Source organism: Marmota monax, unplaced genomic scaffold, assembly GCF_021218885.2.
Source record: "Marmota monax isolate L192 unplaced genomic scaffold, Marmota_monax_Labrador192_F-V1.1 WCK01_AAM20220418_F8-fsc00002, whole genome shotgun sequence".
Taxonomy (NCBI): domain Eukaryota; kingdom Metazoa; phylum Chordata; class Mammalia; order Rodentia; family Sciuridae; genus Marmota; species Marmota monax.
In genome coordinates this window covers 19,150,873-19,171,521 of record NW_026693571.1, presented here as the reverse complement: position 1 = coordinate 19,171,521, position 20,649 = coordinate 19,150,873, and the positions used below count along the sequence as shown (strand labels likewise).

Below are 20,649 nucleotides of genomic sequence, written 5' to 3'. Positions count from 1 at the left end.
TTTGAAAAACACTGTACTAAAAGTTGGCACTTACTATAAAAATATATTTTTATGGGCTTTCTCAAATTATCCTATTAAAAATGGTTTTTCTGCTCTTTTGAATCATATTAGCCTCCATTTACTTAGCAAGAATTTTGTAGTGTTTTCCATTATTTGTATGTATATCCAAAGATCTAAAGCTACACTTCCTGTTGGTATTTAACTGAAGACAGTTATTTTAATGAAACAAATTTAAATTGAATGCTCTAATGAATATTATCTTTAAACACATACCATTTCTCTTTATTGTTTATAAAGAGTAAATTTATTTCCTTGAACTTTTATTTCCATCATCATTCCTGTTATCTTTTATTTTAATAGACCCTTTTTTCAAAGACAGGTACATGAAATAGCTTGGTTTCATAGGCTCTTTAAGGAAAGAAGTTGGAAACCTCCTGACTTTCTGTATCACCAAATGGAATTCTGAATGTTATGGATTTTACTGTTTACTATTTCCTTTCTTTATTAGTGGTGGTTAGAATGAGTTATATGAAAAAACATAGTAGTCATATGGAACTATGTCCACTATCACTCATTCATTCTATATAAAATGATATGAAGTAGGGAGTTTGTTCATTATTATTTCCAACTTTTTAAAATTTATTGCAGTGCTGAAGATTAAACCTAGGGCCTTGCACATGCTAAGCAATTGCTCTCTCACTGAGTTACATCTCCAGTCCTGTAATTGCAATTTTTTAAGTTGCAATATCATTATAAGGAACCATAGAGTTTATATAAAATAATATCTTGTTATAGCTGTAAAAATCCAAAAGAGACACAGAGAAAGCATTCCTGTTCTAAATAGACAGGCTTGAAACCAACATTAAAAGTAAGTTTTCTATGCACATGATATTTTCAGAAAGAATTCTTTTAATAGTCTGATTGTAGATAGACAAAATATTGTAAAGTGTTTTGTGTGATTAAAACTTAAGATCAAAGCAGTTCATGGCATAGAAGATAATTTATATAAATAAACATTTGAATATATGTTGAAACTATATGATGAATAGGAAGATTCTTGAAGAATTTATTATAGATTAAGTTGTCAGTGTTTGTATTAACGATTTTCTTTGTATTATTTCTTTCAGATATGGAAACAAGTGAAAAAATGCAAGGAAGTGGAATACTTCAAGTGTTTGCAAGTCTTTTGACTCCACAGTCTTCTTGCACAGCCAAAGTAGCTAACATCATAGCAGAAGTAGCCAAAAATGGTGAGGTTTTCCTCAAGAACTTTTCTGCTGGGAACATCTTCAGTTTTACACCTTACTTGTCAGTATGTTTATATGTTTTAATTTTATAGATTAGATTTTTTTCTATTCTCCTTTCTTTGACATTTTTTCACGTAATTGTTTGAAATGACTACGATTCTAGTCATTTAATTCATACATTTCTCATTTGCTGTTTCATTCCTTCAGAGAAGAACTAAGGGAAAGAACTGCTAGTCTTACCTATATTTGCATCATTTATTACTTTGCATATATGATTCTTGAGCTTGTCAGTAAGTCATTCATCTTCATTGTCATAGGAGAGGTTACCTTTTCTGTTGATTTGTGTTGTAGCCAGATTGGCTTGCTTTTTTTTTCTTCCCCAGTCTTGCCTATCCTTCTGACATTGGCATTTGACATCAATAATGCAGTTGGAATGTATGTTCTGTTTCCTGCACTTGACTTCCTGGAAAACATCTGCTTTTAAAAAAAAAAAAATCCTGTAAGAATACCCTGGAAAAGCAACAACAGCAAAGTTAGATTATATAATACTTAATTCATTGTTTATGGAACCTCCAGCGAGAGATTTTTAGAAGAATTACAGCAGAAATGTTTGCACATGATTTTAATTCAGTCAGTTTGAGAAAACTGAATTTTTTTTAAATATTTTTTTAGTTGTAGATGGGTACAATACCTTTATTTATTTTTATGTTGTGCTGAGAATTGAAATCAGTGCCTCACATCTGCAAGGCAAGTGCTCTACCACTGAGCCACAACCCCAGCCTTAGCCCCAGAAAGCACTGAATTCTTAAAGTACTTTTTTAAGCATGAGGGAAAGCCATAGTAAATGTAATAATACTTTAGTGTGCCTCAATTTGTCAAAGTTTGATATTATTTTTAGGCCTTTATTTTAGTTTGTTGCACACTTTATTATGTTGCATTTTATGCTTTAAAGAAAAAAATTTTAAATGCTGGATTCGTTTGTTTAATCATTATGCCAGGTGGCTTGGTAAAGTACTACTATGTATTGCTTGTGACTGTAAAAACATGTTCTTATGTGTGTTCTTGGAAAGAAAATAGCCACATAATTTTTTTATTTAAAGGTTATCACCACTGAACCACACGCAGCACTAAAAATGACAAAATCATAGAATTTGCAGGGAAATGGATGGCACTAGAGCAGATTATGCTTAGTGAAGCTAGCCAATCCCTAAAAAACAAATACCAAATGTCTTCTTTGATATAATGAGAGCAACTAAGAACAGAGCAGGGAGGAAGAGCAGGAAGAAAAGATTAACATTAAACAGATACATGAGGTGGGATGGAAAGGGAGAGAAAAGGGAAATTGCATGGTAATGGAGGGAGACCCTCATTGTTATACAAAATTACATATAAGAGGTTGTGAGGGGAATGGGAAAATAAACAAGGAGAGATATGAATTACAGTGGATGGGGTAGAGAGAGAAGATGGGAGGGGAGGGAGGGGGGATGGTAGAGGATAGGAAAGGTAGCAGAATACAACAGTTACTAATAGGGCATTATGTAAAAATGTGGATGTGTAACCGATGTGATTCTGCAATCTGTATTTGGGGTAAAATTGGGAGTTCATAACCAACTTGAATCTAATGTATGAAATATGATATGTCAAGAGCTTTATAATGTTTTGAACAACCAATAAAAAAAATTAAAAAAAAAAAATAAAGGTTATCACCATGCCTTTAGGCTTCAGTTACACTGTATATTTTGTTGTTGTTACTTGAATGTCACATCTAAGAGTCAAGTCTAGATGTGATTTGCCTAGATGGAACCTCTCTAGGCATTGTTTATAACCTAGACCAACCCTATCAAAATCTTCTTAGATACAAAGCATCTTGTTTGTTAAGATAGGTAGTTAAATTTTAGCCTTATTAGAATCATACTGTAGATTTCCAGAAATTGAGGTAGAGGTATAATTTTTATGTTAAAACACTCTTTCTTAAAAATGGGCACAAATACTGTTGTATAAATTCAGAAATTATATGCTCTTAATATCATTGCTCATAATGCTTTGTCACGGTTTCATGACAACTCTGCTACTAGAGATTCTTTTAGTAATGCTCTAAAAGACATGAGTGTGTTCTAAAGACAATACAGTTTTTAGCTTGTGTAGTTTAAATCAAAGGCTAATGAAAAGGGCGTATTGTTAGCCTCTACTAGTTAAAAATAAAGGGTATACATTTGGATGTTTATTGCTTAATGACCATGATGCTTTTTTTGAAGTGACCAACTGAGAAAGTAGATCAGAATCTTTTTTTTTTTTAACACAAATACATATCTTCAGAAATGCAACGTGATACAACAGAGTATATTAATTATACTTGTATTTATTCTTGTTAGAAACTTTACAATGAACAAACATTGTATGAACCAGAGAAAAATGAGGTTGGAAGTTTATTTGTTTATCTTACAGTACTTATTATGTAATACACAGGAGAAAATTAGCATATACTTCATAGTTTCAGAATAAACAAAGTCTGTTTAAATGTTTGCATACAAAAAGAAGCTCTAAAAATTAACAAAGCTGACTGTGCTGACATTAACACTTCAGAGGAGTAATAAGATATTACATGCACAAGTTTAATGTGGGAGGATAGCTATGACCATAAATCATAGTAAAAGATTTTTAGACCTTTTAAAATAAATTATTCCCTTTTATAAAAAACTTAAGACTGATATGGGGCAGTGGAATAATAAACAAGATAGGAAGACTCTATGAATACTTCTTCCTTTTCAGAATTGGATTCTGAAGGTAACTAATAATCATTTTTAATACTACTATTATGTGCCTTCATTGTGCCAAGTATTATGTACATAATTTCAAATTCTTTAATAATCTGTTTTCTTAGATAGGAATCAACTTTGTTATTAAACTTTATTGTCATTATGGTAGTATGATCCTATTCCTTAAAACCTATGAATTCGATTTCTGCATTGAAGTTCACACATTATGCAAAAAATAAAAAAGAATTCTGTGTCACATAGATATACATACATACAAAAATTTAAGGATTTCTGCTTTCTGTAGCCTAATGGCTTCACTGACTTTGATATCTATTCATTATTAATCTGTATGCATTTTTATTTTAGCTTCCCCTTAGAGTACTCCCAGTCTCTCCCTTCCCAAGAAGTTTTTTTTCAGTTCTCTGGAGTTCAAATTGCCAAGAGTGAGAATTTGATTTTTCTTTAGTCATCACCATTGCTCTGTTTAGCAGATCTTGAAGCGTAAACCATCTTTTTAGGCTATTGACCAGCCCTACATAGGCTGATATGAGTTAGAATCCAGCCAGCTGTGATGAGGGAGCAGACTCATTGTTGGGAACACAGGCACGTATACAACAATAACCCCTTTGAGTAAGGATGACTGTCACAGCCATTCTGAAGCCTCTCAATATGATATAGTATTTTAAATGTATTCTGATAATCTAATATATTTTTAAAATATATCTATCTGAAGCATGGTTTTTAAACTAGCTAAGGAGGGCTGCTGCTCTCAGTTAAAAAATTGTTTTTAAAGGATGTTACTTTCTTCAGAGGCTGGCAGTGTTGCCTTTACATTGACTGTAAGGCTGAGGACTGTCATAGCCTTGTTCTATCTTTTTATGTTTCTGAATAAAATTCAGTTGAGCAGTTTTATTTGATGCCATGGTTTTCCTATATTATTTAACTTAAATAATTTTAAGAATACCTGAAGCTTTTGTTTGTGGAATCAGTTTTGAGAAATTCGTATATAGGTAATTAGAACATAATAGCAAAGGATAATAATACCTCTATGTTTCCTTTGCTTGGGGAATAGTTACAACAAAACAAATGAAATAATGTGTAACAATAAGTTCTGTTTATGAAATGAGTGCAAATCATATTATTGCTAAATTTCTTAAGAGTTGTCAATGAAATGAGATGATCTTAACTGTTGGAGCTAGATATAGCTTGGTGAAGAGGATAATGAACATCAGTCTTTGAGTTGGTGACTCATTAATTTACATTTGAAATCTATAAAAATTTCTAAAGTAACAGTTAATGTAAGAGGTAGATAAGTAAATTAATGTGTCATTTCCTATAGATGATCACAGAATTTATGGCCATGTGTAGCATAATTTGTTTTTCTGACAAGTGGTAGGGTTAAAACTACTGCAAGGTTTTTAACAAATCACTTGATAGATATAATTGTTAAGCTTTCTTATTATTGATGTTTTAATATCAGTGATAAACTTAAAGGTTTAACTTAAGGTTATTTTAAAAATAGGAATTAATTTTAATATTGGAATTTTAAATCACAGAAAGTTTTCAGTGATAAAAGAAAGGATAGGAATGAAATCCATTGCTTTTTGATAGAGTGGAATACTCTGTGACTAGCTATTTTAGGGGGACAGGAAGATTTTTTGGTTAGGTTTTCAGTACTGGGATTGAACCCATAGCCTCAGGCATGCTAGGCAAACACTGTAATGCTGAGCCACATCCCCACTACCCCTAATAAGAAGATGTTTTAGAGGTGACAGTTCACATCACAGCTCTCTGTGTTATGCTCTAATTTGGAAATGAAGGAAGAGGGGGATTATTGCTTAGAAGAATACAGGTGAAACAAAAACAAAAGAGTGGATCTCCTTGAAAGTGAGAGTGAGAAGATAGTTGTTTTTTAGTAGTAAAAATTATAGGTTAAGAAATTAGCTCTGTGATGATGAACTTTATTGACAAGAACATCCTGTTGGTAAGTTTTGATGTCCAAAATGACTATTCTGATATGGTTATTGGAGAACTTTTTTCAATTGCGTATCTTCATTATCCTTAAATTTTGTTGTGGCCCATCATGAAGCAGTATAAAATAGTTATTTCCAATCATGACCGTGGTGGTACGATTGGGAGCCAATTAGTAGAAAATGATATACTATAAAGATAAGGGGAAAATGAGGTTGCAGTATAAGAAAACTTAATATTTGGTGCTTTAGACCTATAAGTGCTTGGGTACAGCAGCAGTTATAAGGGATCCATAAAAATGGATTTTTAATAAAGAATAGGAATGCAGAAATGGAGTACATGATTTCACTAGGACTTACCAATTGAAAAGGACTATTATTTATAATGATTCACTGGAGTGCTTTTTAAATAAATTTGTTATTTTGGCTGGTTAGAGATCATATAATGAAGAATTAGGCCATGTGATGGATTAGTTTATAACTGTGGTACTTTAATTACCAGGCTCATAGAAAGAACATTGCCATCATTGCATGCTGCTTCCAAAGCACATCCAGCTATTCTAAGAAGATAGTGATAAATTAGTTGTAATGGAAGTTAATTAAAAATCCTTTTGGTTTATGGCAGAAATTATCAACAAAGAAAACTATGACCCTCTCATTTTTGTGTACTTATTTCATGAACTGTTTAGTAGGGTCATAACAGAGCATTTTTTAACAGAAATGTACTTTTCAAATAGTAAGTCCCCTTAAAAAAATTAATAGTAGATGCTTATTTTACTATGGGAATTGTTTATGTAAATTGTAGAATTTTAATTAAGTATGCCTTTTATTTTCAGAATTCATGCGAATTCCATGTGTGGATGCTGGATTGATTTCACCACTGGTACAGCTGCTAAATAGCAAAGACCAGGAAGTGCTGCTGCAAACTGGCAGGGCTCTAGGAAACATATGTTACGATAGCCGTAAGTGTTGAGTTGTCAGTAATGCATTTGTAAATGTTTAAGAATTGTGATTTTCGGATTAATTGCATTTTCGTGTTAGGACTGGCTTTTCTAGGCTGACCAATACATTAACATGGGCTAGCATGATTTATCTCTGCTCATGTAGCAGAACAACTGTGGCCTGCAAGCCATCATGCTCATAACTAAGAAGTGACAGGAAATTAATTATCTTCCTCTGTTACCACAAGAGATATTTTCTGACAAAAATAAGCATGTTTCTAAAATTAGGGCTTTTAAATTAAGCAAGAATACATGCGTTAACCTTACGGTTTATTGAAGATGTGTGTCAAATGAGAATGCTTATGGACAGTTTTTAAAGTTTCTGAGTCCGTCCAAATAAAATTTTAATTGCTTTGTATTCAGTGAAAATATTCAGAAAACCCTGAAAATATTCAGAAAACCCATTATCTTCTCAAAAGCTAGATTGGCATTCACATTGACTCCATTGCTACTTGTCGTTGTGCCATTGTCATCTTCAACACCTTCTATAACGCATTGTTCTGGACAAAGAGAAACAAGAATTTGGGTATATGTGTATTGCAAAAGTGTTATGATTTCTATTGTTCCTTCCTATATATAAACAAAGTACAGAAAATCCTCAGTTGTAACCAATTTAATTAGGCTTAACCTGATTTTCCTTAGACTTTTCTAAGCCCAAACCACATATTTATCATTCACTTTTAAAGCCTCCTGGAAAATATAGTCTTATTTATGTAACTAGTATAACTTTTAATGCTTAAATTCCTTGTTGAGTTAATATCTCAAGTGAGTTTTTATTACAAACACAAAATGTGTGACCCTTTTATCAGTGCTTAAAAAAGTGATTCATGCTTAAGAGCCAGGTGGAAAGTAAGAGTATGAACATTAATTTATGATAAAAGAAAGAGAAGAAAAAATGAAACTCTAGTTATTATAATAGACTGGTAAGGCTAGCCTCATTTGTTCTCCTCTCCTTCTGTTTTCTGTAATGTGTTATGAGCCTTAAGTTTGAAGTATCAGTAACATGTCTAAGGATGTGAGGGTCTTTACATCAATTTTAACTTACAGTTTCTAGTCTCCAGTGCTGCCTATAAATTTACCTATCTGCTTCTTTGCTCCTGTTTGTTTTATCTTAGAGCATTAGCTTTATTCACAAAATGCTAGTGCTTTATGTTTATAATTTTGTATTTTCATGTGTGTGATTTTTATTAAACATTCTACCTTATAATCACAACTTTCAAGAATGAACTATTATACATTTTATGATTTATTTTTAGCAATATAATGTTAAAAAGACCTCTACACCGTAATAAGCAAGGATTAATGATATGTAGTTGGAGAGTATTGACTATTACTGTTTTTATTCTTATCCTATTTTTTCCTAGAAGTTAAGGCTACCCGAAGAATTCTTTAAGCCTTGTTCAGCATAGTTATTCTTGAATTGTACATTGTTTAAACATAGGGAGTATTATCTGTTTTGAGGACATTTGTCCTGGAATTTTACTTAGTATCGGCAAAATAGAAAACCAGTGAGTGATCTTTCATCTAATACTGCAGTATATTTTGTGGACACAGAGTAATTTATTTCCTGTGTACTCTAAGAAACCTTGAAGTTAGAGTAATAAGTTTCCAGTTAATAAGACTATCATTTTGGTGAAGCTGAAGTCTTATTATTATCGTGCTTACCAAATCCATTTTTTATATCTTATGAGAAACACAGTATAAAGTTTTGTGGATATTCTTTAAGTTATGAAGTTAATTTTTTTGTTTCACTTATTTATAACTACTTCATCTTCATTTAGTTCAATGGAAATTCTGCTTAAATGAGTAATTAAGAATAGTGAATACAAGCCATAGTTTTATGCTTTTAGGCCTTGGTTAAGGAAAATGAAGTTGGATTTCTTAAAAATGAGTATATATAAGAACTGATTTATTGCTGTAAGTCATATGATGAGAATGTGTTCATCATGCTGTGCTGTCTTATGCATATAATTTCTATAAGACTGCATGCTTTCTTATTACCTTTTAATTTTAAATTAAGTTTTTGTGACTTAATGATTTCTTCAGAATTATTATAGTAACATAAGAGTCTATATTCAAATTTCAAGAATGATATAAAAGTCTGTAAATGTGATGCTTGTATGGTTACTTATGAATTTACCTGAAATGTGTTTCTTATTTATTTTCTTTTAAGAAACCTAAAAGATAAGTTTCTCTTTTTTAAGTTTTTAATGGCTTTCATTCTAATTAATTCATCAACCTTCTTCCCTCTCAAAAAGGTAATGCTTCGTTTTTGAAGAAAAATAGAACACTATATGTGAGAGCCTCGTAAATACATGGAAGTTTTTTCTTCCAAATATAGTATGTTTTAAAATTCACATTTACATTTCATCAAACTTACTTGTCAAGTTAAGTGGTTGACTTAACATTTTACCTATTTACTCCAAATGAACAACTTTTTAGTGTGATTTTATTCAGAATGGTAGTAGGTTGCAGAAGATACTAGATCTGATGTATACAGAAAGTACTGTAAGCAATTCACTATTGGAGGAAAAAAAAATCAAGAAATTTGTGTGTGTGTGTTATAGGTTTTTATTTTGACACCTACAAAATAAAGCATATGCTGACATATTACAGTTAATATAGTTTATCTGAAAGGAGGAAAAGCTCCCTCTGTAGAAAGAAATATCATAAAATTCATGGAAATCTTTAGAAAAGAAGTAGGTCAGATTTCAGTTTTAACAGCTTTGACAGCTCCCATTTTAGGAACTCTTCCTAATGGAAGAAAACGGTCTTATATAATCTTAACAGCAAGTAACAGGCTGACATAACTACTAAATGGGACAGAGTAAGGCTTTGTTGCTGATGAACTTTTTGAATCCCAATCCCCCTCTTACATATGGAGATGAAAGAATCAGTGATTGGGAACATTTTTCATTTAAAATGCCTGCTCAATTTTTTTTTTCTCCCAAATAGCTTCTAAGAACCTTCATTTATGAGTTTCTTTTTCGAAGTATCCAAATAGACTTTGATATAAACAACATTTTAAAACTTTTGCTCTTTAACTTTGTCAAAATAACTCTTTTTATGAGAGGTTTGACGTCTTTCAGATGAAAGAAGAGAGAAAAGTTATATTTCAATTTAGAAGGAAATGCTCAGGAATGTGGTTTTAAATAAAGAGAAACAGTATCATATTTCAGAAATACATTGTTTGGCCTATTAATCACACATTCTTCTCAAAGGTGATATAAAAAAAAATGAGTGTTGCTTTCTTCCTATATGGCCATCTTTGTGGCATTCAATTCTTTCATTGATTTATTTTATACAGCTGTGCACATTTTAAATTGAAATAGTTAAATGGTCTTGTAATTTTGAAAAGCCTCAAGTTCCCATCCTGTATTTATAATTTCAGGGAATAATTTGGTGTCTGGAGATTGAGTTTTCCATGTTTGTGAATATTTTTGCCTGAGGTCAGGAAATAACTGAGTGTTTGATACATTAGTTAAAAAAATATTAGTAGAGGCAGGAAAAAATGCTTACATAAAATTAAATATTTGTCTTTTTTATTCAAAAGGAAAAATCACATGAACATTTTAAAATTAAATATTCTTCTTTACAGAAATAAAATTAATATTATATAATTAGCTCCATATTGGAAACATATGTACACTTAAGGAAGAAAGGTTATATGGTAGGCTGTTTCACATGGTAGAAAAGATAAAATTATATTCTTAATTACTGAAGAGTAAATATTCAGAAGGAGTTAGTAATCAGACTTGCCAAAAACAGTGTTTATTAAATAAAATAAATATTATTTAATTGACTTCAAGTATAAGTAAAAATGATGCTCAAATATATGCATGTACCCATTTGTATATTAGTGATTCTTACTGTGCTACACTATTTTTATGTAAAGGAAGAAGAGAGAATGTATGGTTATGACTGCAAATGATGAAAACAATTAATAGTGTTTCTACACTATTTTTAAAATAAGTTGGTCAGATAACTATGTATTAATATAGTACAGACATGCTTTGAAATTGCCCATGTAATCGAAGTATATTTGCAACTGTTGTAGTTAACAGGAAACTATTTTTGACTGGCTTTTAAAAATAAATATGTATTTCAATGATATTCATTAGATTATTTGATATGTTATTAAAAGTTTTTGTAGGTCTATTGCCAATTTTTTAATTATTTCGTTTTAGAATAAAGTAGAAATTGTCAACCAGTAAGTAACACAAAAATCAGATTCTTAACTTTGACCAGTTTATTTTTTGAGTCTGTTGTCAAAGTACATTATATATTCAATATAATGTATATAATATATTCAATAAACAACTATATGGTGCTGTTATTTTCAGAGAAATTATAATTTGTAATTATAATCACATGAAAATACTTCATTGTAAAGATGCCATAAGTATATAAAGTAGATACTGTTTTGTAACCCTATCTGAAACTCTAAAAGGTTCATGCACAAAAGCTTTTAATGTGGTAGAAAAAATAATGTGAACAAAGGAACATAGCTTGAGGGTAGTTAGAGTACACATTAGATATGTGGGCTTGGCAGAATAAAATAAACAGATGATGAGAGTACTAATTGCAGCTGTTTTTTAGAAACTAATCAAATAGTCTATTGCTTAGGAAAATTAATATAATTATGGTATAAAAATTAATATAACTATAAATGTTTAAAATCTTACTATGCCCTCAGAAGGCAGACATAAATGGATATGATTTCCAGCTCTGCACTTACTAAATTTTTTATTTACTCTTTCTGATTTTAGTTTTCTCATTGGTAAACTGGGTTTATTATGTGGATTAAATAAGGTTTATATATAAAAGTATCACACAGATCATGAATTACTTATGAAAGCAAATACTGTGATGATTGTTTCTAAAAAATGTGCTGTAGCCTAATGTAATATGTACACAAACACACACACAAAAATATTTACAATGAAGACATGAAAGCCAGAAAAGGAGGCAAAGATAAATCTGGGAGGAATAAGGGATAATATACTTAACTATATGTAAGATACGTAATTACAGAGAAAGCTTGAGCTTCTTGGTAGCCAAAGTGAAAAATTGATTTCCTGTGTAATTTTTATCTCATGCTGAAAAGAAATATTCCATTTCTTAAATAAACAGACAAAATGCTAGAAGGAATTTATCCATAGGATATCCTTAGTTCACCAGTGATTCTTTGTATGTACGTAGTTAAAACTTGTAAAGGATATTGACTGGTATAGAGTGTTCAAAAATAGTTCTGCAAATCTTGCCCAAGTGTTCTCCAAGTGATTGTTTCTTGTATTAATCTTCAGTAGAATCTAAGAAATAATGATTTGTTAGTGAGAACAGTTTTATTTGTGAAACATAGCCCAAACATGTTAGCTTTGGATGGTTTGAACTTGGTTCAGGCATACAACCTTAAAATTTGAAGAAGTTTTGATTTGAATGTGTTGCATAGTTCAGTGTGAAGTCAAAATAGAATTCTACTTTTCATTTGTTATCTCTGGTCATTTTCTTCCTTTCATAAAACATATACAAGTTGTATTATCTAAGATGAAAAAATGTGTTTATCTTTGTTGTTAAGTTTATTGTCAGTTTGATGAAAGTCCAGTTTGCATGAAAGTGTTTAAAATACCACACTGCTAACATTGTATCAATGTATACCTATAATAAGATTGCTTAGAACCATACATGTTCACACACATACACTAGTGCCTTTAAACATTGATGAAATCTGAATAGAGTCTGTAGATGTTACCAACCAGTTTCCTGGTTGGGCTATTGTCCTTGAGTTTGTTTGATGTTACCTTTGTAGGAATCTGAATGGAATATATACAAGATCTTTCTTTTCTTTCTTTCCTCTATCTCTTTCTTTTCCTTTGTGGCACTGAGGGGTTGAACCCAGGGCTCACCATTGAGCTATAGCCCCAGCCCTTTTGTATTTTGATAGTGTCTCACCAAGTTTCCAGACTGGCCTGGAACTTGAAATTCTCTTGTCTCATCCTCCCTACTCATAGAAATAAAGGCCTACTCTACCATGCACAACTACACATGACCTTCTTGTGCTTTTTGGATCATTTTTGGTTTGTTTTTTCTTCTTTGGTAACTTCTCTGAGTCACTAATTATTTCAAAATAAAAATTTCCAAAACTCCCTATATCTAGGATTTATACATATAAAATCAACTTGTTTCTATTATCCTTTCTTGGGGAGGGGAATGGTGTGTACCTCCCTCCTCCCCCCAAAAAAACCCACAATTTTAAAGCATAATCCAAAATATGCTTTCTTTTGTTTTTACTGAATTTGTACAGTTAAAGTAAAGCATAAAGTCACCTGTACTATTATTTCCTCCCCTCCAAAAATTAGGAAAAAAAAGTCATTTAAAAAGTCAACCCCAAAATAAGATTTAGGTAGAGAAAATTCATATTATTGGGATAGGATCCATTGGACAAGGACAAAGTGAATTTCTGACAGAAGGTATAATTGGAATGAGAACAAGAAAGTGCCTTTTTTTTCTTCCTGAATGGAAAGTAAAGGTAGATGAATTTTAGCTGTTTAGGTGTTTTATCAGTTAAGATTAACATGAAGACAGAAAATATTGCTTAATTAAAGATACTGTGGTATTTAAAAACATTTTTATTTGTTCTCCACCTTTATTGATGTATACTTGACAAACAAAATTGTATATATTTAAGGTGTACAGTTGATGATGTGATACACATACGTTGTGAAATAATCGCCACAATCAAGTTAAAACATTTTCATTTCACATAGTTACCAATGTGTATATATGCATGTAGTAAGAACACATAAGAGCGATCCTTTTTGTAAATTTTAAATATGCATTGCATTGTCATTAAATGTAACCTCCATGCTGTACATAAATCCCCAGAATGTATTCATATTATAATTGAAAGTTTATACCCTTTGACTAATATCTCTACATTTCCCCCATTCACCAACTACCAACCCCTGACAACCACAATTCTACTCTGTTTTCAATCAGTCTGACTAGTTAAGAGTCCACATGTAAGAGTATTTTTCTTTCTGTATCTGGCTTGTTCCATTTAGCATAATGTCCTTCAAACTCATCAGTATTATTGCAAATGGCAGAATTTCCTTTATCATGACTGAATGCTATTTCAGTATGTGTATGTATGGGTGTATAAATAGTCATGGTATCTTGGTCTACTTGCCCATCAGTGGACACTTAGGTTGTTTTCATTTCTTGACAATTGTAAATGATATTACACCGAATATGGGTTTGGAAATATTTCTTGGATATCCTGATTTCATTTCCTCTAGAGAGAAGTGGGATTATGGATCATATTATAGTTCTGTATTTTAATTCACTGGTAACAGACTTCAAACTATACTACAGAGCAATAGTAACAAAAACAGCATGGTACTGGTACCAAAACAGGCGGGTGGACCAGTGGTACAGAATAGAGGACACAGAAACCAATCCACAAAACTACAACTATCTTATATTTGATAAAGGGGCTAAAAGCATGCAATGGAGGAAGGATAGCATCTTCAACAAATGGTGCTGGGAAAACTGGAAATCCATATGCAACAAAATGAAACTGAATCCCTTTCTCTCACCATGCACAAAAGTGAATTCAAAGTGGATCAAGGAGCTTGATATCAAATCAGAGACACGCCGTCTGATAGAAGAAAAAGTTGGCTACGATCTACATACTGTGGGGTCGGGCTCCAAATTCCTCAATAGAACACCCATAGCACAAAAGTTAATAACTAGAATCAACAAATGGGACTTACTCAAACTAAAAAGTTTTTTCTCAGCTAAAGAAACAATAAGAGAGGTAAATAGGGAGCCTACATCCTGGGAACAAATCTTTACTCCTCACACTTCAGATAGAGCCCTAATATCCAGAGTATACAAAGAACTCAAAAAATTAGACAATAAGAAAACAAACAACCCAATCAACAAATGGGCCAAGGAACTGAAAAGACACTTCTCAGAGGAGGACATACAATCAATCAACAAGTACATGAAAAAATGCTCACCATCTCTAGCAGTCAGAGAAATGCAAATCAAAACCACCCTAAGATACCATCTCACTCCAGTAAGATTGGCAGCCATTCTGAAGTCAAACAACAACAAGTGCTGGCGAGGATGTGGGGAAAAGGGTACACTTGTACATTGCTGGTGGGACTGCAAATTGGTGCAGCCAATTTGGAAAGCAGTATGGAGATTTCTTGGAAAGCTGGGAATGGAGCCACCATTTGACCCAGCTATTCCCCTTCTAGGTCTATTCCCTAAAGACCTAAAAAGAGCATGCTACAGGGACACTGCTACATCGATGTTCATAGCAGCTCAATTCACAATAGCAAGACTGTGGAACCAACCCAGATGCCCTTCAATAGACGAATGGATAAAAAAAATGTGGCATTTATACACAATGGAGTATTACTCTGCATTAAAAAATGACAAAATCATAGAATTTGCACGGAAATGGATGGCACTAGAGCAGATTATGCTAAGTGAAGCTAGCCTATCCCTAAAAAACAAATGCCAAATGTCTTCTTTGATATAAGGAGAGTAACTAAGAACAGAGTAGGGACGAAGAGCATGAGAAGAAGATTAACATTAAACAGAGATGAGAGGTGGGAGGGAAAGGGAGAGAAAAGGGAAATTGCATGGAAATGGAAGGAGACCCTCAGGGTTATACAAAAGAACATACAAGAGGAAGTGAGGGGAAAGGGAAAAATAATACAAGGGGGAGAAATGAAGGTCAGTAGAGGGGGTAGAGAGAGAAGAGGGGAGGGGAGGGGGGATAGTAGAGGATAGGAAAGGTAGCAGAACAGGACAGTCACTAGTATGGCAATATGTAAATCAATGGATGTGTAATTGATGTGATTCTGCAATCTGTATATGGGCTAAAAATGGGAGTTCATACCCCACTTGAAGCAAAGTGTGAAAGATGATATATCAAGAACTATGTAATGTTTTGAACAACCAACAATAAAAAAAATTAAAAAAAATAATAAATTAATTTTAAAAAAAAAAATTAATTCACTGGTAACTTCTGTTTTTCTCAATGGCTATCCAGCTTACATGTATACAAACTGTACAAGGGCTCTTTTTTTTATATACCTTTGCCAATACTTGTGTTTTTGATAGCCATCATAATGGGTATAAAGTGATATCTCTTTGTAGTTTTGATTTGCATTTTTCTGATGATTAATGATATTAATTAACTTTTTATGGACCTGTTGCTATTTTTATATTTTAGGAAAAAAATCTATTCATGTTTTTATTCATTTTTAACAGGGCTAAAGAGCTTCTTTGCTCCTATCTTACATGCATATCTTATATATTTGGAATGTTAACCCTTCTTGGATCCATGATTTGCAAGTATTTTCTCCATTCCAAAAATTGACTCTTCGTCTTGTGAATTTTTTTTCTTTTTAAAATTTTTACAGAATTTATATATCACAGTAGAATTCATTATGATATAATTATACAAACATAGAATTTTATCTTATTCTAATTAGAACCCCCTTCTTGTGGTTGTACATGATAGTGGGATTCACTTAGCTATTTTTATATATGTATGTATGTATATATATATATATATAGAGAGAGAGAGAGAGAGAGAGAGAGAGAGAGTTCATTCTGCTGTTCTATTCATATCCCTCCTCACTTCCCTTTACTCTCCTTTGACTAATCCACTGAACTTCTCCCCTTCTCCCCCTATTGTGGCTTAGCTTTCACAGATCAGAGAAAACATTCGACCTTTGATTTTTTGGAATTGGCTTATTTCACTTAGCATGGTATTCTCTGGTTCCATCCATTTACTGGCAAATACCATCAAGTTATTCTTCTTTATGGCTGAATAATATTCCATTGTATATATGTACCACAATTTCTTCATCCATTCATCTGTTGGTGGGCACCTAGGTTGGCGCAATAGCTTAGCTATTGTGAATTGTGCTGCTGTAAACATTGATGTGACTGCATTACTGTAGTATGCTGATTCTAAGTCCTTTGGATAGGTTCTGAGAAGTAGGATAACTGGGTCAAAGAATAGTTTCATTCCTAGGTTTTTGAGGAATCTCCATACTGCTTTCCAGAGTGGTTGCACCAATTTGCAGTTCCACCAGCAATATATGAGCATACTCTTTCCCCCCACATCCTCGCTAACATTTGTTGTTAATTATACTCTTGATAGTTGCCATTCTGACTGGAGTGAGATGAAATCTGCATAGTGATTTTGGTACTCTGGCCATTGACAATATCACTTGTACAATATCAATATCAAAGAACATGAGAGGTCTTTGTATTTTCTTAGGTCTTCCTCAATTTCTTTAGTGTTCTGTAGTTTTCATTGTAGAGGTCCTTTACCTCTTTTGTTAGACTGATTTCTAAGTATTTTATTTTATTTTTGAGGCTATTGTGAATGGGATGGTTTTCCTAATTTCTCTTTTAGCTGACTCATTATTGGATTATAGGAATACAATTGAATTATGGGTGTTGATTTTGTATTCTGTTACTTGATGAATTTGTTGATGAGTTCTAGAAGCTTGGAGTTTTTGGGTCTTTTGAATATAGAATCATGTCATTGGCAAAAATAGTTTGAGCTCTTCTTTTCCTGTTTGTATCCCTTTTATTTCTTTCTTTTGCCTAATTGCTCTGACTGGAGTTTCAAAGACTATTGAATGAAAGTGGTGAAAGTGGGCATTCCTGTTTTGTTTCTGTTTTTAGAGGGAATAGTTTAATTTTTCTCTGTTTAGAATAATGTTGGCTTTGGTTTTATTGTACGTAGCTCTTAGAATGTTGAGGTATATTCCATCTATTCTTAGTTTTTCCAGTGTTCTGAACATGAATGAATGCTGTATTTTGTCAAATGTTTTTTTCTCCATCTATCAAGATAATCATGTGATTCTAGTCTTTAAGTTTATTTGTGTGATATATTTATTGACTTCTGTATATTGAACCAACCTTGCATCCCTGGGATGAACCCCACTTGATCATGGTACACTATATATCTTTTTATCATGTTTTAATATGTAATTTGCTAGTATTTTTTTAAGAATTTTGGGGTTGTAGCTCGGTGGAAGAGCACTTGCCTAGCATTTGTGAGTCACTGGGTTCAATTCACACACCACATATAAATAAATAGATAGATAGATAAATGAATGGCTAAATAAAGTAAAGGTCCATCAACAATTGAAAAATAATTTTTTAAAAAAAGAATTTTTGCACACATGTTCTTTAAGATTGGTCTGAAGTTTTCTTTCTTTGATGTATCTTTGTTTGGTTTTGGTATCAGGGTGATACTAGCTTCATAGAATGTGTTTGGAAGAGTTTCCTCCTCCTATTTTGTGGGCTGATTTGAGGATAATTGGTATTCGTTCTTCTTTAAAGGCCTAGTAGAATTTGGCTGAGAATCCCTCTGGCCCTGGATTTTTCTTTGTTGGTATGCTTTTGATTCTTCTTTAATTTCATTATTTGAAATTGATCTGTTTAAATTTTCTGTATCCTGTTTCAAATTGGGTAGGTCATATGTACCTAAAAATTTGTTGATATCTTCAAGATTTTCTTGTTTATTGAAATGTAAATCTTCAAAGTAGTTTCTGATTATCTTCTGTATTTCAGTAGTGCTGCCACTACATTTCCATTTCCATCACGGATTTTAACTATTTGAGGCTTTTCTCTCTTTCTTTTGGTTAGCTTGTCTAAAGGTTTATCAATCTTGTTTATTCTTTCAAAACACCAATTTCTGTTTCATTGATTTAAAATTTTTTTTAATCTCAATTTCATTGAGTTCTGCTCTGATTTTAATTAATTCCTGTCTTCTGTTGATTTTTTGTGTTGATTGATTGATTGATTGATTGATTTTCCAGTGTCTTGAGATATCATGTTCGATTATTTGTTTGATATCTTTCTACTCTTTTAATGATGAGCTCAATGCTATGAACTTTCCTCCTAGGACTGCCTTCACATGTCCCAGAGATTTTGATGTTGTATTCTCATTTACTTCTAAGTATTTTTTTTATTTCACCCCTGATTTCTTCTGCTTTCCATTCATCATTCAGTAGTTAATTAATTAGTCTCCAAGTGTTAGAGTAGTTTGTACTTTTTGTCTTATCATTGATTTCTAATTTCAATCCATTATGGTCTTATAGAATACAGGGTGTTATCTCTCTTTGTTTGTATTTGCTAAGACTTGATTTTTCGTCTATTTTAGAGAAGGATCCCATGTACTGCTAAGAAGAAAGTGTGTTCAGGCGTTGATTGATGGAATATTCTATATGCTGTTAAGTCTAGATTATTAATTGTATTTTTTAGTTCTGTAGCTTCTTTATTTAGTTTTTATTTGAATGATCTATCTAGTTTTGAGGGAGGTGTGTTAAAGTCACCTGGTATTACTGTATTGTGATCTATTTGATTCTTGATTTTGGAGGAGGATTTGTGTGATGTACATGGGTGCTCCAGTATTTGCAGCATAAATATTTATGACAGTTATTTCTTGTTGTTTGATTCCCTTAAGCAGTATGAAATGGCCTTCATTGTCTCTTGTGATTAACTTTGGTTTGAAGTCCACTTTATCTGATTTGAGAGTAGAAACCCCTGCCTGTTTGGAGCTCCATGTGAGTGATGTTTTTTCACATCCAGAAAGGACATTTCTGCCTTAGAGAAAAATGAGAGAAGATATGTGAGGGTATTTTTACAAATTAAACTAGTAAAGAGGGCAGTGATTATAGTGTTACTGGCATGGCCTTTACCCTCCCAGTAAATGAGAAATTAAGCTCATAATAGTATCAAGGTGATAGTTTGAAATTTGGGATGTATGACAGGGTGGGGAGAGTTCAGAATTTGGGATGTGTGGAACATGTTATAAACAGTCATGAACATATGATTTTTTGGGTCTTTTAAATATAGAATAGAAAAACAAACAAATGGTAATGTGTGGGCCTTCCGTGGTTAGAAATGTTGATTTTACATCCATTTACTAATGTGTGTTGCCAATTTAAAATGTGTGTAGTATAAGCTAAGGAACTATTTTGTATTTTGATGTGTGGACAGGAAAGAGCTACTAAAAGTAACAGAAATTGATAGTTTCAGTTTTGTGCCATCATATAGTTTACATTGAAATGGGAAGAGATGTGAGGCAGAGAGATCAGGAAGTTTTTATAATAGGCCAGGTGTGATGTAGTAAATACTATAATGGGCCAGGTATAATGAGGCAAGAAAATGAAATTAAAATCTGAAGTGAGAGATAGTCCTCAGATTGAGTTGTTTATTACCAGTTTAGTTGGTTCTTGTTTAGTCCTGTACCAGCTTTAAGCAATGTTAAATACTTAGGTAACCCTTAGGATAATTTACATTTTGATGAACTATGATTTTTCCATTTTTGTATTTGATATCAAGTTTGTTTATTATTAAAATGGATTTAAGAAATTTAAGATTTTATAAATTTTTATATTAAATAATTGTAGACAAAGAATAAATTATATCACTTTTTCTCCAATGATTGATTAGTTTCTAAGTAGTGCTATATTATTAGAAAGGTAACGCCTTAGGGAAAACATACATAGAGTATTGCTCTTTTAGTAATTGTTATTAATTTTATAGCTATGAGAGTGGAAGTAACATGTGAGAATGTTGTGCAGGACAAAAATAGATGGTATTACTTGAGTTCAATAAGAAA

At 32.1% G+C, this 20,649-nt stretch overlaps 1 protein-coding gene across 4 annotated transcripts in view; it reads left to right on the top strand.

Annotated features, from left to right (window-relative positions):
- The window catches only part of Rap1gds1 (Rap1 GTPase-GDP dissociation stimulator 1), a 150,406-nt gene that overhangs the window by 56,029 nt on the left and 73,728 nt on the right, over positions 1–20,649 (top strand). For all 4 annotated transcript variants that reach the window (XM_046459024.1, XM_046459023.1, XM_046459022.1 and 1 more), the window contains exons 3-4: positions 1,128–1,250; positions 6,810–6,935. In XM_046459024.1, the coding sequence (XP_046314980.1) occupies positions 1,128–1,250; positions 6,810–6,935 (249 nt within the window). The remainder of the gene's footprint in view (positions 1–1,127; positions 1,251–6,809; positions 6,936–20,649) is intronic.